The 26665-nt window shown below is 36.7% G+C and overlaps 1 protein-coding gene across 2 annotated transcripts; it reads right to left on the bottom strand.

The window, feature by feature from the left end:
• Positions 1-20: 20 nt before the first annotated feature.
• Positions 21-26665, bottom strand: RARS1 (arginyl-tRNA synthetase 1). Of its 2 annotated transcripts, none has more exons than XM_081934453.1 (15): positions 26521-26665; positions 24416-24550; positions 21398-21592; positions 14866-14977; positions 14133-14233; positions 12883-13004; positions 12457-12577; positions 11156-11285; positions 9700-9804; positions 7749-7927; positions 7264-7373; positions 4772-4877; positions 3769-3941; positions 1126-1373; positions 21-223 (listed from the first exon to the last, which is right to left on the bottom strand). In XM_081934453.1, the coding sequence occupies exons 1-15, from the start codon at positions 26563-26565 to the stop codon at positions 114-116; spliced, it is 1992 nt and encodes a 663-aa protein (XP_081790579.1). In that variant the 5' UTR covers positions 26566-26665; the 3' UTR covers positions 21-113. The 2 variants fall into 2 exon arrangements, with proteins under 2 accessions (XP_081790579.1, XP_081790580.1); XM_081934454.1 differs by having other exon boundaries at positions 26504-26593.

The following is a 26665-nucleotide window of genomic DNA, read 5'->3' as shown; positions in this document are numbered from 1 at the left end:
AAGAAAGAGAAAATCCAATCTGAGCATCTGTTGTTTTTATTAAGTTCTAATCTTGGCAAGGAAAAAAGAAACTGTTTATCCTTTGCTTTTAACAGTTTTAAAAGTCATTTTAGTTACATTTTTTGGACAGGCTTGATTCCCAAGATATCAAAACCTTTGGCCATCACAGCAGCTGTTGCTTCACACAGGAGCATTCGCCACATGTTCACATTCACTATTTCACCTAGATACAAAACAGACACAGCACAAAAATAAATATTAGATAAATATTAAATAAATATTATGCAGCCATTTCAGAAATTAATACATATTTTGCCTCTTTTACAGATTCAAGAACGCAACATTATGCAGTTATAATCAGTTTCTCTCAATCTATCACAAATTAAGTTTATGAACAGACGTTCTACAGGTAGTCCCTGACTTACAACCATTCCTTTAGTGACCATTCAAAATTATAGCACAGAAAAAAAGTGACTTATGACCTCATGGTCAGGGGATCAAAATTCAGATGCTTGGCAACTGGCATATATTTATGATGGCTGCAGTGTCCCGAGGTCATGTGATTTCCTCTTGCCACATTCTGACAAGCTAAGAGAAACCCAGACTCACTTAACAACCATGTTACTAACTTAGCAACTGCAGTGATTCTCTTTACAACTCTGGCAGAAAAAGGTTGTAAAATAGGGAAAAGCTTTCTTAACTATTTCATTTAGCAACAGAAACTTTGGGCTCAATTGTGGTCGTAAGTCGAGGACTATCTGTAGTACTTTATTTTTGTGATGATTCTGTTCAAACCTTTGCATTCCTAAGAGATCCAATACAGCTATAATTTAAGTTCGGCTTATCCAACCATGCATTTATTTCGCAATCATGGCAGGGTTTTATTTCAAAGGATTAATAATTTTATTTGCCATATTTTATAGCCCTTTTTAAAATAGAAAATTGAAAATATATTTAGTACAAAGAGTCTCATAGATTCTAATTATTGAGGTTCCATCCAACCTGGTTTGAAAGGAAAGATTTTCACAGATCTTTGTAATTCTTGTTGAGTTGTCAATACTTTGGGGCTTTAATAATCTTCACACAACTGTCCCACTTTACTTTCAAAACACTAAAATAACTCACCAGTTTGTCTATCTTTTTCCACACAATAACAGTTATCATAGAATTCAGTAAATGTGGTGGCTAGCTCATAGAGATAGTCGCAGAGTGTGTGCAGTAAAAGGTCATCTAAGCACTTTTGGATGATCTCAGGAAACCTCAAAATGCATTTGCCTAGTTTCCATTCTTTTTCATGATCCAATATTATCTCTGTTGTTCCAGCTGCCTTTTGTAGTTTATCCTCATTGATATTAGCCACTCTTGCTATAGATCTGTCACACAAATAAACCTTAGATTAGATGCCAAGGGTTTCTTTCTCTAGAAAAACATCTTTATCCGGACTTCCCCCAAAAGATTATGCGACACAAAAACAAAGACGTACCAAAATTAGTGACTTATCCCAAAAGGATGGCTAGCTATTATGCATTATTTAGACAATATTGTTTGAAATACTACTTCTTAAAATACAGAATTCCGTCTTGAAAGTTGCACTTTGAAAATGCTATAAGTCCTGTAGCAGAAGGGATCTCAGAATCCAGGGATGGAGTGAAAAGAAGGATCACTCCAGAATCCTTACATAACCACAAGAGAAGTAAGTCCAATCCCTTGACAGCTGTTGACCCTTAGCTAACTCCAACCAGGTTGCATTCTTTGATAATGTGACAAAATTAGTGGACCAGAGAAATGTCGTCGATATAGTTTACTTGGACTTCAGTAAGGCATTTGATGAGGTAGACCATAACCTACTACTAGATAAAGTAGAAGAATGTGGGTTAGACAGCATCACCACCAGATGGATTCGTAACTGGCTGACCAACTGCACTCAACGTGTAGTCCTCAATGGAACTGCATCTACATGAAGGAAAGTATGCAATGGAGTAACCCAAGGCTCTGTTTTGGGCCCAGTACTCTTCAACATATTCATCAATGATTTGGATAAATGGGGAAATAAGGGAATAAATGGGGAAACTCATCAAATTTGCAGATGACACCAAGCTGGCAGGAATAGCCAACACTCCAGAAGATACGCTAAAGATACAGAAGGATCTTGACAAACTTGAACATTGGACAGTATCTAATAAAATGAAATTCAATGGTGAAAAGAGTAAGGTTCTACATTTAGGCAACAAAAACAAAATGTACAGGTACAGTATAGGTGGTACCTTGCTCAACAGTAGTAACTGTGAAAGGGATCTTGGAGTTCTAGTGGACAACCATTTAAATATGAGCCAGCAGTGTGCAGCAGCTGCCAAAAAGACCAACACAGTTCTATGCTGCATAAATAGAGGGATAGAATCAAGATCACGTGAAGTGCTAATACCACTTTATAATGCTTTGGTAAGGCCACACTTGGAATACTGCATTCAGTTTTGGTCACCATGATGTAGAAAAGATGTGGAGACTCTAGAAAGAGTGCAGAGAAGAGCAACAAAGATGATTAGGGAATTGGAGACTAAAACATATGAAGAACGGTTGCAGGAACTGGGTATATCTAGTTTAATAGAAAGAAGGACTAGGGGAGACATGATAGCAGTGTTCCAATATCTCAGGGGTTGTCACAAAGAAGAGGGAGTCAAACTATTCTCCAAGGCACCTGAGGGTAGAAGAAACAATGGGTGGAAACTAATCAAGGAAAAAATCAACTTAGAACTGAGGAGAACCTTCATGACAGAACAATTAATCAGTGGAACAGCTTGCCTCCAGAAGTTGTGAATGCCCCAACACTTGAAGTCTTTAAGAAGATGTTGGATAGCCACTCGTCTGAAATGGTATAGGGTTTCCTGCCTAGGCAGGGGATTGGACTAGAAGACCTCCAAGGTCCCTTCCAACTCTGCTATTGTATTGTATTGTATGATCAGGTGCTGATCTTAGTTGATAATGTAGCTTTGCATTGGGCAATCAATCAATTTAATTTAACTTTCACAAGTTGAACTGAACTTTCATACCTGAGAAGTCCAATGTAAAACCAATATAAGCCACATCAGCCATTTTAGGCATCAATTGCTCTATAAAAATAACTGGGAGTAAGGTATGGAGCAACCACACCTGAATCCTCTTGAGTTCTTATGCAAGATCTCATTAATACATACCAAAAATTACTTAAAATAAGCCACATATTTTCCTTAGACTGTGCCAAGTGAACAGGAAAAGGCATATTTGATCGAAGGCGGTCCCAGCAGGTTCAACACATGTCTCAGCAGCTCTTTCCTACTGAACCCCAATCGCAGAACCCTAATGTGCATTTTTGCTCCAATCACTATGTACGCCATGCGTGTCCAAGATTACCTTATTAAATTACTAAGTCTTGCCCTTAAAGCAAAATACATTGCTGAATGGGCTGTACGTTGCTTTTAATGCTTAAATTTTAAAGTTAAATGTTTACTTTATTTTTTTCTGGCTTCCTTGAGCATTAAAATAATTCGTGATGTATGTCCATAGATATAGATTGTGAAAGCAAGACTATTAAACATACTGACAGTTAAATGCCATTTTTATAGTTAACAAATTAGCTAGTTTAGTACATATCAGCATAGCCTCAGTGTTCTAAAAATGATTATTAGCCAAAGTTTTTTTTAAAATGTAGAGCAAGGCATTAATGGTCCATATTATATTATATATTATTATGATTATAACTTGAAAAATAAAAGATCTTGGCATAATATCTACCTGATTCGAGTGAAGGCATAAAGTAAATAAGCAGCAGTATTTCCTCTATCATCAAGCATCTTATCAAAAGAGAAAATATAATCATTTATTCTGTGATGAGACAGGTCTGCATATTTAATGCAACCAAAGGCAACTGATATCTGCGCTGCCTTTAATTCTTCAGCTGTAAGAACCTGTTAAGACAAATAAAACATTTTTTTCAAACAAATGAATGAGTTTATTTAATTACCATCAATGACCAGCAAGATAAATACACAAAGAATCGAACAAATACAACAAAAACAGTATATCAATCTTATACAACTATAAAGGCTTGAAAAGATTAGATAAACCATATTGCTTTAAAAACCAGTCAAGTAGCATCAAATGATACCTCATAAATAAACAATCTTCTATCATTTCTAGCTACAATTTGGAGACACTATTGCTCAAATATTGCAGTCTTCACATTTGCAACACAATTTAGCTCAATTCTACAAGTGGCTTAAAATAATTCTCTAAAAGTAACTGATGTTGGCATAAGCTCTATTTATATGTGAATTTGAGGTCACCAATGAAATTCTAATTGTGATAAGTTACAAAGCATTTCTTAGCAGTGAAATTACATCCCCATACCCCAATACAATCAATACAAAAGTGATCTTATCTATTCTTCATTCTATGTTGTTTTGCCATCTGCTGGAAAGCTAAGAAAATACAAGAGCCTATAGACCAGAGCAAAAATTAATCTCTGAATGTATGAATTCCCCTAGAGTATCTTGGTAGATCTAGTCTTTATTCCCTACCCATTTAAACATCAATGATAGCTTTAAGCACTATGAAACAGTATCCAAGATGGGATATCTTAATATGATGTTCATTGCTAATCAAACTAATAATTGCTATAATTAGCAAAACAGAAAATTCCAGTAAATTAAAACAAAAAGAAATGAAGTGTAGAACAAGATAGCAGAAGAAACAAAATCACTAAATTGGATTCAAGAAAAATAAATAAATCCATTACCTTATCTCTTTCCTTTTCCTTTAGTTTATCCATTGATCGCTTCAGTCCCTCTTCAAGAAGATCAATCAGTCGTACTGTATCCCCAGAACGTGTTTTGAACTTTTTTCTTATAGTAAAAAGTAAAAATTTTTACTTTCCTGAAATGGTATCTCATTTTAAATAAGTTACATTCCAAATTTAAACATATGCTGCTTTCACAGCATGAAAGTGACATCCCAAACACTCTTTGCATCCATGGTGACAGGTAACATATTAAAAAATGAATGGGTTTTAAAGAACCTAAATTTTATTTCAGTGTGAATACCCAGACTTCAACTAAGAGGATTAATTAAAGCTGAATTTTAGTTTGAATATGGGAATATTATAATTAATTTTGGGAAGGAACACTTTTTTCAATTAATGTCACAATTTGTCTTAATGAGGAATCAAAACTTCTAAAAAGATAAGCCTTATTATTATTTGCCTATAATAGTAATTCCATTTTAGGGGTTAGAAAATGTCTTTTCTCTAGCAACTGGTCTAGCTAGTTAAAGCATGGTTTGGTAGTTTTCCAGAAGTTAGTAACAGCAAAAACATGAGAACTTATATGCAGCTATGTAGCGCTTTACAGCCCTCTCTGAGAGGTTAACGTAGTCAGCATATTGCCCCCAACAATCTGGGTCCTCATTTTACCGCCCTCGGAAGGATGGAAGGCTGAGTCAACCTTGAGCGGTCAGGATCGAACTCCTGCATTCTAATACCACATGACTCCACAGCTCCAAGTTAATCCTGTGAAAGCATTATTGATGCTTTTGACAAAAACAAGCTTGTTTAGGCCAGAATCAGTATGGTCGAGGGGAGGAATGGAATCTTCACCCCCTGGACCATACTGATTCTGATCCAAAACCTTCTGGAGTCTTCCATTCCTGAAACAGTAGGTTTCCCATTTCATTTAATTGACTCTAGTGCAGTGTTTCTCAAACTTGGCGACTTTAAGTCCTGTGGACTTCAACTCCCAGAATCCCCCAGCCAGCATAGCTCTAGTGTAATAAAATTATTTTAATTAATTACTGTAGTTAGTTCTCATATAATTTACAGCGCAAATTTTAAGCCACCACATGAGGCCCCAAAATCCCAAAGCAAGATAGGTAGCAAATAAATTTAACTAATTAATTAATTAATTTTTAAAAATGTGACTGAAATAAAAAATAATAATTTAACAGCAAATGAAAGGGCTCCACACACAAAGGTTCTGGGCTGATATGGCTCTCCATGGCTCAGATGGTGAATCCCTAACTAACAGGCATAATACAAATCTAAAATAGAAGAATAAAATAAAGAAGTGACAAGAGTTAGTAATAAAAGTCTGGATGAGGGAAAAGAAAAAGTGTCTTTCCAAACTAAAAAAAATATATTGCTTCCTGAGTATTACTTAACTTGTTACTTTAGTTAATGAAGGTTTGATTAATCATACTCATAAAATTGTGTAGATGGATGAAGAGGATTCTTATTTCCAACATAAACAATTTAATTATAACATGAAGATCAAGAGATTTCTATGTAGCTTTTTTTGCACTATACACAAATACACACATTCAGTATTATAGCTCAAGGTAAAGCTGCAGAATGTTCAACCAAATCTCAGTCTAACCATCCCGCAAGAATATGCTTCAAAAAACAAGGCAAACTACATGTCGCAATTGATGCTAGAACTGTTCAGAAATACAAAAAAAAAAAGTCAATGTGTGTATTACAAAACTTTTTTTCAAAGGAAAGTCTTATTCAGAGTCCATCTAGACCAGGGGTGTCAACTCAATTTCATTGAGGGCCGCATCAGGGTTGTTTTTGACCTTGAGGGGCCAGGGTGTGTGTGGCCAGCTCGACGTCAATCATGTCCTAAGTGCTCTGCATGTGACCGTCCAAGATTCTGTTTTCGCTGGAAGAAGCACTGCGGGCTGGTCCTTTGCTATTTCCATGGTGGGTCAGATCTGGCCCCCGGCCCTTGAATTTGACACCCCTGAACCAGATTGATACTGGCCTCATTTCCAGGCAGTAGCTCAGAAAAAGGAGCAGCTTCAAAAGCATCCAATTCAAAAACCTGAATATTTGATCTAAACAGTTTATTTCCTAAAACTACCTTCAACATGAATATTGCCAATTTGTTGTCCAAATCAATAGAATTTTTTTCCTCTATTGAATTAACTTTAAATAAGGATTCAATCCTCCAGTGAGATTAACAATAGAATTTAATTTAAGGCATACTGAAGAAGAGTTTATTATAGTGATTAAGGCTAGAAACAATTAAGTTCTGAGTTCTAATCCTGCCTTAGATATGATGCTAGCTGGGTGATCTCAGTTATTCTAAGAAACTAATGGGTAACTACTTCTGAAATTGCTGGCAAGAAAACTGCAAGGACTTGTCTAGATAGTCACTAAGAGTCAAGACAGACTCAAGGAACATACACATTCACATCCCCCTCCCCCCCCAAAAAGAAAATACTTTGTACACTTACTTGTCTTCTCCCAATACCACTCCAAAAGGAGCATGAGTTACTTTGATCAATTTGGGGTCATACCAGCCAATCATCTGAGCTGCTGCAAATACTGTTTGTAAGTGAACAGACTGTAAAACAAAGCAGGATTAAAGTAGAAATTGTTAATTATGAGGTCTAAAAATGTTTCTAATAAAGCGTGCCTAGTTTCGGAGAAGGCAATGGGAGCAACTGTCCTGAGAACCAAGGAAGGAACCAGCTTCCCAGTAGGGTTCAATACTCAAAATGATCAGATAGATCAATCTTTTTGTTCAAGGAAAGAACATTAATCAGTTAAGCATAGCTTATGTCAATGGATAAACGTAACAGACACAAAGGTTACAGGAACTAATGAAATGGGAGGGAGTATTAAATGAACAGTACATCTAGATCTGCTTTGGATCACATCAATGTCCACAAGCAATACATTTTACGAAACAGAAAACCCTCAGGTTAGAGAAGCTCACCTGTCCACTGTCTACCACATAAATTATATAATCAGCTTTTTCTTCAAAAATCCTCTGCTTTATTGCTGCCAAGTCTGATGTATCATATGTGAAACCCCCATCAGACTTCACAATTGTCAAAGGAACAGAACATCCTGGAATAAATACAATCTTCCGGCCATCATCCATTTGTAGAAACCCTAAAGATAGAAAATTCATCACAGGTAACCATGCAAAAACAGATGGAAAATTATATTAAACTTTGGGAATCAAATCTACTTTTTTTATATACCAAAAAAATGTATAAATAAAAGTCAGTTCAATGAAGATTTACAAACAGAACTTGTCATACAGCCATACTCCGAGCCAAGCAAATAGGCATACAAAATGGAGTCAAATGTTTATAATTTCTACATCTGCCAATTCCAATGCAACAATGGTAATTATCTCGAGATGGGCTTAACTTCTAATTTCACAAAATGTCCAGTTGCTTGAAATTTTTAAAGAAGAATCAGAGGACAATATAGCAAAATGGTTTTGGTCTCAGTTCTCACATAAGGCTTTGCTTCAAATGTCAAGAAAAATTTGTGTGATTTATCTTTCCAAATGTAACATCTCTTACTTTCTATTTTGAGTAGACTGATTTAAAGCCTGTTTTCCAGCAATCAGAACCCTATAGATATTATTATTATTAATCATTCACAAAAGAATCAGCCACTATTAAATATTTCCAGATTTTAAATTTAGCCTTCCTAACACAACAAATTATGTTAGTTGAAGCCATATATCTAAAAATAGGAAGCAATGATATTATTAGTTACTGAACTCCTGCTAAATGTAAGAAGCAGCAAGAAAAACAACTTCTTTCATCCAGAAAGAGATGAAACACAATGAAAGAATTATGGAAAATATTTTCTATCAGCCTTCAATATTTTAAAGTGTGTAATTTGAAAGCTAACTTGATTGTGTGTTGAATTTAGGTGGCCTATATTAAAATATCTAGAGTTAATCATGGCATTGAGCTATAGCATGCATTAACTCATCTTAATTGGTAAATGAAGGATTTAGTTTTTAGTTAGTGAACAATTTTAAGAGATGGAATTGCAACAATTGGAAACTAGCAACACTTCAAATATTGTTTGAAGATAGGACATTCTTATATGAATATATTAACAGTGTGTCCCAAACAATATTGGCTTATCATGCATTGGAGATATTTACATTTATTATGGAAATTTATTAACAACCAGGATACCAAAAGGAATCAATCAGAAGTCAAAGATGCTGCCCGATTTTACTGTCAGCAAGCTGCAATGTGATGCTTTCCTTCCAGACCAGAGGATACGAAACAGTAACCTCCATATTTGAGAGCTGCCCAACTGAAGAGTAAATTGGAAATAACATAACATCTTATCGAAGAAGGGCTACAGTATCTCAGAAATTGACCAATAAAGAAAGATTCTCCATATGATCACTCATGCATTAACTTATCCTTTATACCTGTCAGAACTTCTCTTTGTACTAGCTATCCAAAATGTGCATATACGAAGATTGTCTTAATTAAAGAACATTTTCTTTTGCTTCTTGTATCAGTGAACTTACATATGGCTATAAATATATTGCAAAAAATATTGCATGGTATTTGGTGTCATCCTGATATTTGGTTTGTCACAATTTCTATCTGAAAAGATGCTACAAAGAAGATTTGATAATCTTGCCTTGTGTGTCAGGGTACAATCAGTTAAATAAAGTTATATATTACTTCTCCAAACCTGGACAACTGAAAGAAAAATAAACTAATTTTGAATTTGAGGCTAATGGGACCTAGTTAGGTTTATTGATTAGATATAATAAAACATTTTTAATAAAAGCAATCTTTCTTGAAGGTCTGAAACATATATTAAATGGCTTATCATTTTAAACATATTTCAGCTATAGTATTTCACTTCCAATTACAACAGAGATATGTTACCTCGTTCGTCAAGCTCCTTCACAATTTCATGCATCCTATCTTGGTAGTATGATTCTCCTCTGTCTATGATGGAAACATCCAAGCAGTCATAGATCTTTTGGAATTCTGATCAAGAAGAGGAGAAAAAAATCTAAGCACAGAGCAGTGAAGAATTTAAGATACTTAAGTTGAAAATCTAGTGATTAGAATAAAACAGCAGCAAATTATATGGAAGAGGAGCAATGTTAAAACACTGGGTTCACCTTGAAATTCACCAAGGGCTTTGTCACCAGTTTAAAACACAATAATAATTAAAGTGGTATCCTCTCCTCTCCTAGGTAATTCTAATTGGCTTAATGAACCTTTAGGTAAACAAATCTGAAGCTGACTGTTGGTTTTTATCAGTATTCAATGTAGGTTCATAATTTCCAGCATCATGTTAACTGGGCATTGAGTTATGGGATAAGCAGCAAAAGGAAAGTTCAGTCGGCATGACTTAATTTCCAGACATCTCTACCTGGATAACTGAGAATCTTCATTGACATATAGCATGATGTTAAGCATTCAGAAAAGGTAAGCAAGGAAAAAAAACTGAAAATTTCACACACTTGATTAAGAGCTTCCTACAAATAAAATTGTATAATTAAAAAAAGAAACTATAATCTTCCCCATGCAAATTACAGTGATAAATCCCTAAACTGTTGTTGAACAACAGTGGACAGAAATCTGTTTCAGGACATTCTTTATGGAGGTGACTCCCTCCATTTTTTTCTTCATGCTGTAATATGTTAGTAGTTAGGAGAACCAAAACATTGGAAAGTTTGATATTACAGACTTGATCTTGGTCTCAGAGGAGCAACTTTAGATCCACCTGTCAAAATTTTCCATCCAAAATGGTACATTCAAAATTATTATTTTTTTAATTGTAAAATTTTTATTGTTTTTTACAAATGTTTTAGGGAAAAAGGTAAATAGGTATAGAAAATTTTGACAGCTACATCATGCGAGAGGTAGAAATCCCCCCGAATCTCACAACTTTAACAAAAAAGAGAAAAAACATCAAAATTTGAATAAACATTAGCAGCTTTTTGTTTTTACATTCAATCATCAATATATTCAATCATCTTTTGCATCACTTCCAAAAGTTACATTATAACAACAATTGCAATAATGTTTCAACTCATTTTTGTGATCTGAGTCTTCTAAGTGTTGCATCCTCCCCCCCCCCGTCTGCTGGCAGAGCTGCGGCCCCTCCTTCCTTCACATCTTGTGTACTGTCCCGTTTGATCTAGGAGGGCACTATTTTTTTTAATGAAGGCCTCCGCCTCCGCAACTGTGTTAATTCTCATTCAAAATTCTCATGCTTCAGCAGTGTTCTAAAGAAATAATTTCAAGTCACACTGTTTTAAAAAAAGTCTTTTTCTAAGAAAATGCTCAAAAGGAGCCAATATAAACCCGTCAAAATTTCAAAAATCACCTTTTCGGGATACATCACAAATGAGGTTCCAAGCTTTAATGATGTCTGGACTTTTGCTCTGCAATAGGACCACACAGCGGTATGCATGCTTCTTAAACTCTTCCTCAGTGTCAAACCTTCTTTTTGATTCCTATGTTAAAGAATATGTATTAAATGGAATCTAATCAAAGTATTCATAGCAGCATTAATGTTTAGAGTAGATAAAAAGGCAACATTAAATTTAAAATTAATAAACAACTATCTCAATTGCAATTTCAGAAATTTTAACTGTTTGATCTTTTCAGTTTGTTTTAACATATGCGGAAATTAAACACACTAGGAAGTTACAGCTATAACACTGAAGAGAAATTGGGTATCCTCGCTCACATATGAGTTTACTGTATGTGAATCGGAGTATCCATGGGAAATTTTCTGTGCTATTAATCTGCATAATCTTCAATTGCTGACATGATAGTTTTTCTTCTATAAAGAAGTGGAGAATAAAAATCTGCTCTCACTGGAATTAACCCCCACCCCCATGCTTAGAAATGGAAAATTGCAGGTTTTTAAGCAATCTAAGTGCACCTAATTTTAAAAAGAGTTGATTTAGTGTCTGAAAACATAGGCAGCTATGCAGACATTGTCTTTTCAAACTCCTTGCTCAATGATTACTTTTGTTTGGGTGTAGCAAAATCGTGTGTGTTCAGGGATAGTTTCTTCAGGAGTGGAAAGAACGCTCTCTCTTTTACCCCTGGCAGTAACACCCATCATGCAAGGATACAATCACGTGTTCTTGGATTCATCCCATTAATCCCTCTTTGATGGAAAAATGCTTATGTAGTCTGGATGGTTATAAACATCTTCCTATACCCTATTGATTTTAAGAGATTTTAGTCTAATATCCCATCCTACTTCCTCATGTAATCCCCAGAAATAGGCTGTCGATGCCATTAACTATAATTTGACTGATTTTGTTTTGTCATTCTTTAACAACATTACATATGTAGATGATGACTGTATTTGCAGTTTTTCTTAAAGGATTAAACTAACTGATTCATCTTTAAACATACTATTTTTCTTCTAATTAAGAATAGCATTTAGTAAAAGCTCTGAATAAACATTTGCAATATTACTGAAACATTGATTCTTTCTTATTAATGGCCTGTAGTGATCCCTTTCAATGTAAAAAACAATCTTACAAAAACAATCTATATTAAGGATTAATGACAATGAAAAACAAATATACTTTGCAATACCATGCAAAACATCAAGCATTTTGTAACCAATTGTAATAATGGGAACAAATATTGTGGATACAATACCTTATAAAAAGCTTGGAGATCTCCTATGGGTGGAGAAACAGTGAGGTAATCTGGAAATTTATCTTGCAGATGAGCAATAAGCATCCCAAACTGGGTGCCCCAATCTCCTAAATGATTCAATCTGGATAACAAGAAAAATAAACCAAGTGTAAATACAGGTAACCTTTACATAGGAAAACACTCTTTCAGTTAATCTAACTGAAAGGGTTCATCTAGAGTTCTGCTGTGTTTTGGCCTAAAACACTGTGCCAGATAAGTAACTACAGTAGTATTTCCAGTGGGCTTATTGCTTAATTAACATAGTTCATTGCAATGCAGAGAAATTCTAGCATTTCTTTGATACATTTGTGTCATACAAATTATTGAAAGTCAAGTGTGGCTCTAAATACGTTATGAGCATGCTCACAAATATACTACATGACGTACCTTAGAACATCATGTCCCATGAATTCGAAAAGACGACACATGCTGTCCCCAATTATAGTTGATCTCAGATGTCCAACATGCATCTCTTTTGCAATATTTGGGGAAGAGAAATCAATCACCACCTTTTTATATGGCATAAAGAATGAAAAAATGTCTAAAAATTTCGAATACAATTGGTGTAAAAATACCATATTTCTCAGAAAATAAGACAGAGTCTTATTTTCTTTTAGATTTGAAAATAAACATTTGGGTTTATTTGTGATGCGATCTTACTTTCTTTGAGGTACAGCAGACCAGATTCGGTGGGTTGGATGCGCCGTGGACGCACCGTAGGTCAGTTGCCCACCCATACCCATGCCGCCACTCATGCTGCCCATGCCCACCACCTTGGGCTTATTTTCGGGGTAGGGGTAATATTAGGCCCACCCCCTGAAAATTAGGGTTTGGCTTATTATTGGGGTGGGTCATGTTTTCGGAGAAACATGGCATGTAATATATATATTTTTAGCTATATTATGGAATCCAGATATTGTGAATGAATGAATATAATTGAATACTGGTCTACATGTTTACTAGATACAGAAAATATATATCTCTATATATATATATATTTATACACCCACACCCACTCCATTATCTGTGGAGTCCATGTATGCACTAGCAACATATAAAACCCGTTTGATGTAGTGATCTAAGGTGCTGGCCTAGAAACCAGGAGACTGTGAGTCCTAGTCCTGCCTTGGGCATAAAAGCCGGTTGAGTGACATTGGACAAATCATCCTCTCTCAGACCAATTCCTCCACAGGGTTATCCTTGTGAGGAAAATTGTAGGAGAATTATGTATGTTTGCCACCTTGATTTATAACGGTGGGATAAAAATCAAACAAATGAAATAAATACTGTATGTTCAGGTTCTATATAAGTTATTTGTGTTTTGTACAAATGTTCCTTTGAAAGGAAAATAACCAATTTCTATATTTAAAAGGACAAAATTTTTGGAAGCTTGTATTATCAATCTGGATCAAAATCTAAAGAAGGTCACAGATATTCTTCTATGCTTATAAGCATGAGCCAATTTTACTGTCATTCGCTCTCTTTCCTGGAATACTATGAAAGACCTGTTTCATTGTTATGAAAGAATTTGTACAGAGGTTGAAAGAAAACTAAATATTAAAAAAACATTCATTTTTGGCAAAGCCAAAATGAACTTGTCGGGTAAGATAAGATACCAACAGGCATTTACTGTTCACCTTTTTTCTTTCACCAGCAGCAGGTGGTTGAACTCCATTCATTAGCACACTGCTCAGCTGTCTGGATACAAAATCTTTCTTCAAGTGTACATTGATGAAACCTTTATAGAGTCATCAAAATTAAAATGATCATCAAGAACATAAATACATATCCACATCTATTTTCTTTACAAAGAAAATATTTTGCTGCAGATTAGTGCAATATTTGTAGACAATGCAGCAGATTAGTGTAATATTTGTAATCACAATATAAATCTTCAGTTCAACACAAATGAAAGTTTATGCTAAAAAAAGCTATGCATACTTATACCAGATACACACTTCTATTAACAGACTTACTCAATAATTAGTTATGGGGAGGAAGAAGCATGTTCAGCAAGTGCCAGAACATGATACTGTCAACTTAATTTTATTATAATATACATTACTACTGTGTTTCCCCGAAAATAAGACAGGGTCTTATTTTCTTTTGAACCCTGAAATAAGCACTTAGCCTTGGTTTCAGGAATGTCTTATTATTTTTGAGGTGCAGGAGGAGGTGAGTGTGGCTACCTCATGGCCACACTCTGCTCTGTTGGAATATTTTTGGGGAGGATTTCTTTTCAGGGGATGGCTTATTTTAGTGCATGCACTCAAAAGTCCGATTGGGCTTATTATCCTGGGAGGTCTTATTTTCGGGGAAACAGGGTAGCAAATTCTGTTTCTACTTATATTAAAGATAGAGTAACTGTACCAGGTCCAGCGATTTCAATTTTCTCAATGCATTCATTGTCTGGAATATTTCTGGCAATCTTGTCAGCAATATCTCTTGGGCTTACTTTTTGCTCCTTAGTCTTGAGCAGTATCTGAAAATAAGGAAAAGAGTCAGTGTAATTGCTTATTGACTGGAAACACAGTCAGGCACACAATGCCATGGTCAATATCCTACAGATCTATCATTTAACCTGCTTTGACAAAGATAATAGACCTTCTTATTTTATAAAAACCTGTTTGGAATCCACAAGTTAAAAAATAATGCCCCAAATATCCAAGGACACAGAGTCATTTATAGATACTTTTAAGAATCTGAAGCCGAGGATAGCAAATAACTGTGATTCTATTTTGATATGTCTAAACCAGATCAGTTCAGCTTCCATTTCAAGGCCACATCTCCAAAAAGTATGTGTTATTATAGTTAACTGTGGGACATTTTAAAAAAGGAAATACCTACTATTTAAGCCAAAAGCTAAATGTTTACTTGATCCCAAAGGTCTGATTCTACACTTTCATTTTTGGACTGTTCCCTTCTAACAAATTAACTCTTTAGATTATTTCATATGCATTGACTAATTCTTCAAAATATACTCTGAAGTATATCTATGTATTTGGTGATTAATTATTAAGGTAGAAAGAATTATCAGAATCATGTTTGTCTTTCCGCTTACTAGAATGTTATATTGTGAATGAAAGTCAACTGAGGGGTTCAGGAAAAAAATCACAGTGGCTAAGAGATACATACCTCTCTTACATACACATACATCCCTCTAGAATCTTTGTTCTGTATCAATGTGAAGTTAAATATAAAGTGTATGATACATCTAGATCCTAAAAATTAATACCACCTCATATAAGAATGTGTTTATTTTGAATGACTGAAATCAGAATGAGAAAAAAATTAAACTGCTTTTACTCTGGCTATGATAATCTGCTGGTAAATTTACTTTTATAGTTAGCCCAAAAGACAAAAGGAAAGGAATCCTTTTAAAATGATAAATTTTTAAATTTATCAAGTATTCAGAAAGTTTGTCTGTTCATCAGAATAATTCCAATATATGAAAGTAATCAGTGAAGCAAATATAACTTTTGCAAAATTTGTGGAAAAAAGTTCCAGTAGCATCACATCTCGAATATGACCTAGGAAGAGTTCAAAAGCATATGCAATTGGTCCATCATCAACTTCTGCCCATGCCTATTTTGAGAAGCAACAAAAACCCATATTGGACAAGACAAGCTTGCCACTATTTCCTTGGAGTAAAACAACAGTCAAACTATATTCTCTAAAAGGCATTGCAAATTTGTGTTGAGTTGGACGGCTTCCAATCTCAGCACTGAGCTCTTTTTTTAAAAATGTGATTCATTTACTCCAACACATTCATGTGGAGAATCTGATGGCTGGCATGTATCAATGAGATTACTGCCAGGCCATTTTGACAAGGCATCCAACTACTTTTCTAGGCAATTAAGAAAAAAGTGTGAGTTACACTGTGAACATGCACTGATTTAATTGATGATAGAATATTACAAAAATTGTACTCATGTGGATGAATATATTAGGAATATATAAATGTCACAGCTAGTGGGATGTAAACAAGAGCATGTTGGCTTGTAAGACTTAAGATTGTACTTGTGGCACATTGGCCAAAATGGTTAAATTATTGTGCCTTTAGGATTAGTAGGGAAATTGCATATGGCATAACTACAATGGAGGATGGAAATCTAACATGCTCTTTCTTATTTTTACTAAAAACCATTCCATTGAAACTTTGGTTGACCAAAACTGGTATCTATAGGCCCAAATGGTAAAAGCTAAAGGAAATAAATAATAGAGGGTGAATTAAATGAAGAAAATAAAAAGTATCCTTCACTGATTATATTATTCTTTCATCATAATAATCCTTTGCACACAAGTACATGAACAGGCTTCTCCTTATACCACATATAAGTGATACCGTATCAACCTTGCAAACTCTCAAGCGTCCTATTTCCGCTATGTATTCAAGATGGGCAGTGATTAATATTTATATGTATTTATATGTTAGGGCAGTGATGGCGAACCTATGGCACGCGGAGCCATTTGTCAGGGTATGCGAGGCGCGCACTGGCCAGCTGAGTTCACCCGTTTTTAAAGCCATTTTTCACCCCTCCCCCCTGGCTCCATAGGCTTTATAGGAGCCTGGAGAAGGCGAAAAGAGCCTTCCCCGCCTCCCCCGGAGGCTTCATGAGCTTCACTGAAGCCTCCGGAGCACAAAAAACCGGCCCTAAGGGCAAACCAGAAATTCGGCAATGGACTTCTGGTTTGCTCAGAGGATCGATTTGAGCGCTCTGAAGGCTTCAGGGAAGCCTCTTGAAGGTCCCTGAAGCCTTCGGAGCGCTTAAAACGACTTAAAGTGACTTCCGGTTTGCTCGGAGGGTCGCTTTTACTGCTTCGGGAGCATCAGGGAAGCCTCCTAAAGGTCCCTGAAGCCTCCGGAGGCCTTCCAGGGCATAGGGGAAGGCTGTTTTTGCCCCCCCCCCCCCCCATGCTCCTAAAGCCTCTGGAGCCTGGGGAGGGCGAAAAAAGCATGCAAAAATGGAGGGGTCGTGCCTGTAGTGCATGCATGCGCACTGGGGGGTCCCGCATTGCATTACGGGTGCGGCACGCCTGCACACGACCCACTGCGCTCCCCCCACTTATGGCACACGAGCCAAAAAAGGTTCGCCATCGCTGTGTTAGGGTGTAGGTATATGCATATGTATGTACAGGTAAAACTCAAAAAATTAGAATACCATGCAAAAGTTCATTTATTTCAGTAATGCAAGTTAAAAGGTGAAACTAATAGATGAGATAGAACCATTACATGCAAAGCAAGATAGTTCAAGCTGTGATTTGTCATAATTGTGATGATTATGGCTTAGAGCTCATGAAAACCCCAAATCCACAATCTCAGAAAATTAGAATATTACATACAATCAATAAAACAAGGATCGTACTTAGAACAATACCGGACCTCTAAAAAGTAGAAGCATGCATATGTACTCAGTACTTGGTTTGGGCCCCTTTTGCAAAAATTACTGCCTCAATGTGGCGTGGCATGGAAGTTATCAGCCTGTGTCACTGCTGAGGTGTTATGGAAGATCAGGATGCTTCAATAGCGGCCTTCAGCTCTTCTGCATTGTTCAGTCTCATGTCTCTCGTCTTCTTCTTGGCAATGCCCCATAGAGTCTCTATGGGATTCAGGTCAGGCGAATTTGCTGGCCAATCAAGCAGAGTAATCCCATAGTCATTGAACCAGGTTTTGGTGCTTTTGGTAGTGTGGGCAGATGCCAAGTCCTACTGGAAAATGAAGTCAGCATCCCCATAAAGCTCGTCTGCAGAAGGAAGCATGAAGTGCTCCAAAATCTCCTGGTAGATGGCTACGTTGACCCTGGACTTAATGAAGCACAGTGGACCAACACCAGCAGATGACATGGCTCCCCAAATCAACATAGACTGTGGAAACTTCACACTGAACTTCAAGCATATTGCAGTGTGTGCCTCTCCATTCTTCCTCCATACATGGGTCCTTGGTTTCCAAATGAGATGCAAAAGTTGCTCTCATTAGAAAAGAAGACTTTGGACCACTGAGCAACAGACCAGGTCTCTTTATCTTTAGCCCAGGTAAGACGCTTCTGACGTTGTTTGTTGTTCAGGAGCGGCTTGACAAGAGGAATAAGACATTTGAAGTCCATGTCCAGGATCCGTCTGTGTGTGGTGGTTCTTGATGCACTGACTCCAGCCTCAGTCCACTCCTTGTGAAAATCTCCAACACTTTTAAATGGCCTTTTCCTGACAATCCTCTCCAGGCTACGGTCATCCCTGCTGCTTGTGCACCTTTTTCTTCCACACAACTTTCTATTAATGTGCTTTGATACAGCACTTTGGGAACATCCAACTTCTTTTGCAATTAATTTTTGAGGCTTTCCCTCCTTATGGAGGGTGTCAATGATGGTTTTCTGCACAACTATCAGGTCAGCAGTCTTTCCCATGATTATGATTCCTACTGAACCAGACTGAGAGACTATTTAAAGGCTCAGGAACCCTTTGCAGGTGTTATGGCTTAATTAGCTAATTAGAGTGGGACACTTTGAGCCTAGAATATTGCACATTTTCACAATATTCTAATTTTCTGAGATTGTGGATTTGGGGTTTTCGTGAGCTGTAAGCCATAATCATCACAATTATGACAAATCATAGCTTGAACTATCTTGCTTTGCATGTAATGAGTCTATGTCATATATTCATTTCACCTTTTAAGTTGCATTACTGAAATAAATGAACTTTTGCATGATATTCTCATTTTTCGAGTTTCACCTGTATATAGTATGTCTATATACATATTATATATGTGTACAGTTTTGAGAGAAGGCAATAGAATTTCATGTTTAGTGTGCCAGTGTGCACACAGAAAAAATGACAATAAAGGTTATCTTATGTTTCTTATATTTAAAACAGATTTCTGAGCAGATAGGGATTGAAAAATAACAATTCCCATTATTTTTGGATTTCTAAATGACCACTTTCTGTTGTTTTGTTCAGAGTAACTTTCCTCCTAATTATATTAATTCAGAGTAAGTTTCCCTGAACTCATCCCTGAATTCATTATCACCAATGAGAGTTGATGACAGCCTTTCATTTTTCTCTACTTTCATAGACACATTTCACCACTTATTCTTCTTGAATCTCAAGATGCAACCTCTCATACTATTTCAAAGAGTAAAAGAGATGCGAATGAGCAGTAAGAGAAAGAGATGTGATGTCTCTTTGGTTGTGTAATTGTGGAAAGATTTACAATGTATGCTTGTGGTGATATTACCACTATGTTGATAAGAAATGTTGAGTATATATGTACTTTTGTAAGCTGACAAACCTATGATACTGGTTAAGAACCTGAGTTGTTTTCAGCAAATTTAAACAGATTTTTATGATGCAAGGACAAACATGGATACAAAAATTAATTTAATTTATTAATTTATGTTTAAAAGGGAAAACTGAGTGAATAGTTGTAAGTTGTACATAAGTGGGAAAAGACCAAGATCAAATGTATTTATGTACAGTGGATAAATGTTAGGGTATGGAATACAGTTAGTGGAGAATGTGTCTGAAGGTATTTAGGGACTGAATGTTTGCAAGGAACGTTTGTGAAAGGATGTAAATAAGTTTAAGTGAGCTGCTTCCATCCAGTCTGTTATATAATGTTGGATATCACAGAAACATAAAAGTACGTACAAGGAATAGTGACTTTAAGAAGCACATGTGGTAAAATGAGAAAAGATCAGATCAAGAATGAATATGTGTTGAATATAAATGCGAGACTAATAATTATCCTGAGGAGTCCTGGTCAATAGAGATCAATGAGGATCAAATCCCAAACAAAATTATGAACAAAAAGTTTAATGGGATGTGGGGAGGCGGGGAGGAAATGGTAAAAAGAAAAATTTGAAATACTAAGAAAATAGTAATGACTGAATGGCATTTATGACATTTTAAAAGAATTGAGAAGTTAGAAGAACAAAACAATTTGATATATGGAAATCTGAAGGCAAACATGATTTGCAAGTCTTATAGTGACTGGTCTTTGTGTAAACTACATTCAGTTATGTTTCTTTTTTCTTCCTTAACTTGTCTCTCAATTTCTTTAGATTACTGCTCTTTATATTTTTTCCTGCTTTTTGCCTAATATTACGCACTCCCAAAAGCAATAGCATGAGTTATATACGTGTGAAGATTTATACTGCTATTTATTATAGCACTCAAGTGTATGTTTAATTATTTTGCATTGTACAATATACTGCACTTAGAAATTTTTAGACCAAGAATGGAAGGGGAAAAAGCAATAGTTCATTTAGAAACATTTATTATATAAATAAATCATCTATATAAATCCTCTTACAAAAGTCATACCCACGTTTATTTGGAACAATAAATATGATCTTTAACTCAATTCGCAGAAAGACATTGCACATCTTTGCTGACCTTTCACTACAACATTTAAAACTTTTGGCCTAAAAGACTCTCCTAATTTTTATTACTGTTTTTTTTTTAATTGCTAGATTGTTAATCTTGTCCTTTCTGCTTTTCTTTCAGTACATGTTATTACTAAGTTATCTGCTTTAAATTGAACAAAAAAAGAAGATGCAGGAACAGTTAGAATAAAAACTTAAAAACAGCTTGACAGTTTCCACTGAAATATTTGTTTTTTCGCTATATAATCACCAAACCAAAATTTGAGAAGTCCTGAAGTCCAAAATAATATCACTATACCGCGCGATTCACATGACTACACTTTTTCAAGTTATTTACAAAGCATTGCCACAATTCAAAGGTTTAATAATATATGACAGATCTATGGAAAAAGAACTGTCTAATAAGAGCAGATCAATTTTCTAATTGGACACTCAAATTGCAGCATGGTAGTATGCTGTGATAATCTTATCTGTTTGAGATGCAGCAATAAAGATGTATGAAAAGTACACACACTATCAATTACCTGAGATATGCTCATAGCACTGTTGCACTGGTAATCACCAAACCTGGACTGTTGACTTGGTGTTACTGCCAATGGTGGGTTTTCTAAATCAGGATACGCAGCTTTGATAGCTGCCTTAAAAATTTCTTGAATCCTGTGATTGATATTAATCATGCCTTTGGATGATTTTTCTCTACGTCTTTCCTCCTGAAGGCTCTAAATAGGAATACAAAATAAAATTACTTAATAATGAATTCAAATAGATAAGAAGGTATAGTTCCATGGAGCTAAGAATTCAAAATGCAATTTCAAGTTATAAACATAATAAGAAAGTCCTATTTATTCATTTTCCATCTTTTCAAATTAGAATTTCACAAATGGTTTGAGTTAGATGGTCCTATATATATATATACACACATTTATGTTTCTGAATTAGAAAGAAAGAAAAAGTTCAATTGTTACATGATGTGTCACCCCTCGTCGAAACAATTCTGATAGATTGGTTGGTTCTCCCTCCCTCCCTGTGTGTGTGTGTGTGTGTGTGTGTGTGTGTGAGAGAGAGAGAGAGAGAGAGAGAGAGAGACAGACAGACAGACAGGAGGGGAGAGAGTGTGAGAGAGGGAGAAGGAAAATATGTGCATAACCATGCAACCCTTTTATTTGGAAAATCCTTGTACTGTAAGTGCATTTCTAAGAATAGCAACATAGTGGATAGTCTACCTACACACCCCTGTTAAAATACCAGGATTTTAGATGTAAAAAATCAGTCCAAAATAAATCACTTCAGAATTTTCTCCATCTTTAATATAGCATATAAGCTGTACAGTTCAATTAAAAAATCCTGAAATCTTAGGGGAGTGGGAAAATAATAAATTCATAATGTAGTTGCAAAAGTGTGTACGCTCCTTAGGGTGGTTGTGTTCAGAATTAACCAGTCACATTCAAAATAGTCAGGACACACATACCATCAATTGAAATGTCTCTGATCAAGCATATATAAAGTTCAGCTGTTCTATTAGGATTTTTCTGACATTTACTCAGTTGCCTCTTGTAGGAATAGCCATGGTCTGCAAAGAGCTTAGAAAGTATCTAAAGGATCTCACTGCTGGATCAATCAGGAGAAGGGTACAAAACAATTCTAAGCATTGAACCATGGAACACAATGAACACAATCATCAATAAGTGGCATAACAATGACATCATCAAGAACTGGATGTCCCTCCAATGTATTATGGTCTGATGAAACTAAGGTTGAATTTTTTTGCCATAATTCCAAAACGTATGTTTGGCACACAAAAACAATATTTTGCCTCATCAAATGTACACTGTATCACAATGAAACATGGAGGTGGCAGCATCATGCTATGGGGCTGCTTTTCTTCAGCTGGAACTGGGGCTTCAGTCAAGGTAGAAGGAATTATGAACAGTTCGAAGTATTGACCAATTTTGGCACAAAATCGTCAGGCCTCTGCTAAAGCTGAAGATGAATTTCACCGATAATGACCCAAAGCATATCTCCAAATCAACAAAAGAATGGCTTCACCAGAAGATAATCAAAGTTTTGGAATGGCCCAGCCAGAGCCCTGTCCTGAATGCAATTGAAAATCTGTGGGATAACCTAAAGAGGTTTGTCCATAGGATATGCCTTCCAATCTGACAGATTTGGAGTGCTTTTGCAAGGAAGAGTGGACAGATTCCAAGGCAAGATGTAACACGCTGATAAGGCTCCTACCCCAAAAGACTGAATGCTGTCAGAAAATCAAAAGGTGTTTCAATAAAGTATCAGTTCAAAGGTGTGCATCTTTATGTAGCCACATTATTATAGTTTTATTGTTATTTTTCCCCTAAAAGCTTTCAGTTTTGTTTTTCAATTGAATTGTACAGCTTATAAGTTATATCAAAGGTAGAAAAAATTCTGAATGATTTATTTTGGTCTGATTTTTTACATCTCAAAAATCTGGCATTTTAACAGGAGTGTGTAGGCCAGTGATGGTGAACCTATGGCACGCATGCCACAGGTGCACACGGAGCCATTTGTCAGGTCACGCGAGGCGCTGCTCTGTCAGCTGGCCAGCGCGCATGTGCGCACTGGCCAGCTGAGTTCACCCTTTTTTAAAGCCATTTTTCACCCTCCCCAGGCTCCAGAGGCTTTATAGGAGCATGGGGAGGGAGAAAAGAGCCCCTCCCCCTCCCGGAGACCCTCCGGAGGCTTCATGAGCTTCCCTGAGCGCTCCGAAGGTGTCAGGGAAACCTCTGGATGGTCTCTGAAGCCTTTGGAGCGCTTAAAATGACCCTCCGAGCAAACCGGAGGGTCGTTTTGAGCGCTCCGAAGGCTTCAGGGACCGTCCAGAGGCTTCCCTGACGTCTCTGGAGGACGTCCAGGGGGGCAGGGGAGGCTGTTTTCGCCCTCCCCAGATTCCTATAAAGCCTCTGGAGCCTGGGGAGGGCGAAAAAAGCATGTAAAAATGGGGGAGCCGCGCCTGAAGCGCACGCATTGCGTTATGGGTGCAGCACGCCCGCACACGACCCCCCTGCACTCCCCCCACTTATGGCACGCGAGCCAAAAAAGGTTTGCCATCGCTGGTGTAGGCTTTTTATATCCACTGTACATCAAGAGAGAAAATTGCTTGCAATTCTTGAACTAGAGTTAATTTCCACTGCAATTCTTCTCGCACAACCTTTCTGTTTTCATTTTCTCCTCTGGGTGTGGTGCTCAATTTTGTCCCAATCCAATTAACCCTTTCTTAACTTTAAACAAAAACAAAAAACTCAGAGAGCAGACTTGATGAACCACTGTGTCTTTTCCCACCATCGGTTTTCTATGTTATTACTGTGGACTAACCACTTCCGGATGCAATGTCTTCTATTTTCAATTCATTTAGCTTTGACACAGTGCTCCTTTCAGTTCTGAAAACCTCTCCAGCAGCTTAGAAGCACACATGCTCATGATTTTCATAAAAAAAATGATTCTTTCAGATCTGTAGAAATGTCAATTTTCCTTATTCACAATGTTTGCTGTCAAAAAGTTGAAAATCATACCTTTTGCAGGATATTTAAGCGATATTTTAATTTTGCATTTTCTTCCCGCAATTCTTCCAAGGTTGGTGAAGCTCCCAAGCATCCGTAATTTTTCAAATGGTCTATTTCAGCAGTCAAAATCTTTATTTCTCTTTCCTAAAAAGCAACAATGATTTTTTTCAATACTAGAGTTTATTTCCTACAATTAAATAAGTGTACCACTCTTATTTCTTCACCATGTACGGAACGTTATATACCTTACGAAAACATATATAGTAAATTAATATTGCTGATTTCAGTCATCTATTAATCTGTATCTTTTTGCATCCTCGAGTTTTAAAAATCAATCTACCATATTTTTCAGAGTATAAGACACACCTTTTTCTCTCTCAAAAAAGAGGCTGAAAATCTGGGTGTGTCTTATACACTGAATACTGCTTTTGTCTCCTGAAATCCTGCCCCCTTCACCAAAATGGCTGTGCATAGCCTTTAGGAGGCTTTCAGAGTGCTCCTGGGCAGAAATGAGTGAAAAACAGAGCTTTTTTTTCTTGAACTGCTGTTTTTCACTCAATTTTGCCTCCCCCACCCCCCAGGAGTACTCTGAAAGCCTCCTAAAGGCTATGCATGCCCTTTTTTCCCCCTCATTTTTGCCCCACCCACACAAGCACTCCAGAAGCCTCCTAAAGGCTATTCATGCCCTTTTTTGGAAAAAAAAATGGGCCCATTTTTGCGAAAAACAGGCCATTTTGGGGAGGTATGCAGAGTGCAAAAACAGATTGCTGGAATAGTAGGAATGTATTTGCAATATTTTATTGCTTTAATATAAAAAGAAAACAAAAGGAGAGAAGCAAAACAGGAGAGAAAACATTTCATTACACAGAAAAAAATCATGCAATTCAATTTATGATAACCAAGTGCAGAATACTTTAACTTCTGACATCCTTTCCTTTGCTGTCAGGAAATGTCAACCTTGCCATAGACTGGTAAAAACTAAGGATAAATTGATAGTTGTATAACAACACATTCAGTTTTTACTATACATTTTTTCATCAAACAACTAAATTCGTCCCATAAAAGAACTAACTGATATTTTGGGCAGCAAATACAGATAGTCCTCAACTTAAGACCATAATTGATCCTAAAATTGATGTTGCTAAGTGAGAAATTTGTCAAGCGAGTTTTGCCTCATTTTACAACTTTTCTTGAAACATTTGCTAAGTGAATTTCTGCAGTTATTAAATCAGTAATGTGGTTGTTAAGTGAATCTGGCTTCCTCATTGACTTTGCTTGTCAGAAAGTCACAAAAATGGGATCACATGACTCTGAGACACTGCAACCGTCATAAATGTGAGTCAGTTGTCAAGCATCCGAATGTAAATCACATGAGCATGGGCCTGCTGTAATGGTCATAAGTGTGATCATGTCTCTTTTTTCAGTGCCGCTGCAACTTCGAACAGTCCGTAGGTGAACTGCTGTAAGTCGAGGACTACCTGTGTTACATGTCTGACCAGCAAAAAGTATATAGAAATAGAAATTATAGCACACTATTACGCTATGCGCTATTACGCTTTAATTTTAAGAAAATAAAACCGAAAATGCAGAAAGATGTCTACAAACGAAGATAGAAAGAGGTGAGTCAGCAGATAATCTGCTTTTATTAGTTCTTTTTCCCTAGACTCGCCATATATTATTCTTTTTTGCCAGTAAAGAAGGAACATTCTCCACGGTCAAAATATGCAAAATTTAAAACACTTTAAATTGAAGCCTGTCTCCGCTATACTGGCACGACGCAGTCGAGCAGGGAACAAAGGTTGAGCTCCCCTCCCTGTCCAACCTTGGCCTGTAGGAAATTCATTTCACGGCCCCGCTTTAAGCCCGGCCAAGGAAATAAAAGTAAACGCCTTGAAAACGGCGAAGGGGAGACTCCTAAGAGACAAAAGGAGAAAAGCCCCAAGGTTTCCCCGCGCAAGCTCCAAGCATTGCCACGCGTCCGCAGCGGAAGCCCAGCCGGCAGAGAGAGAAAGTGGCTCTCCAGCGCGTTTTCGGAGAAGAGCGAGGACCATTCCCGGCTTCCCTCTTGTCTTTCCCCCGAAACCGCGCCCAACCCACCCGGGAAAGCCTCTGACCTGGCGCTGCAGCCGCTCTACCCACTCCGCCGCTTGCATTGCCATTCTCACGAACCACAAGCTAGCCGCAGCCGGAACCGGAACTCACTGTTGACGCCAAGGCGAGAGAAAGTGAGCGAGAGAGGGGCCGAGGAATAAAGCGCGT

Source organism: Natrix helvetica (genome assembly GCF_964273705.1).
Source record: "Natrix helvetica genome assembly, chromosome: 1".
NCBI lineage: Eukaryota > Metazoa > Chordata > Lepidosauria > Squamata > Natricidae > Natrix > Natrix helvetica.
Note: the sequence above shows the minus strand (reverse complement) of the source record. Positions and strands in the feature narration are given on the sequence as shown.

What these genes read in the sequence shown, in the direction of transcription:
- RARS1 (XM_081934453.1), bottom strand. Translation starts at nt 26,565, where the DNA reads ATGGCAATGCAAGCGGCGGAGTGGGTAGAGCGGCTGCAGCGCCAG. An exon ending in CTGCTGGTGAAAGAAAAAAG is followed by an intron (nt 13,005 to 14,132) that starts GTGAACAGTAAA and finishes CCATATAAAAAG; the next exon opens with GTGGTGATTGATTTCTCTTC. An exon ending in ATGTGGTAGACAGTGGACAG is followed by an intron (nt 7,374 to 7,748) that starts GTGAGCTTCTCT and finishes TTTGTTTTACAG; the next exon opens with TCTGTTCACTTACAAACAGT.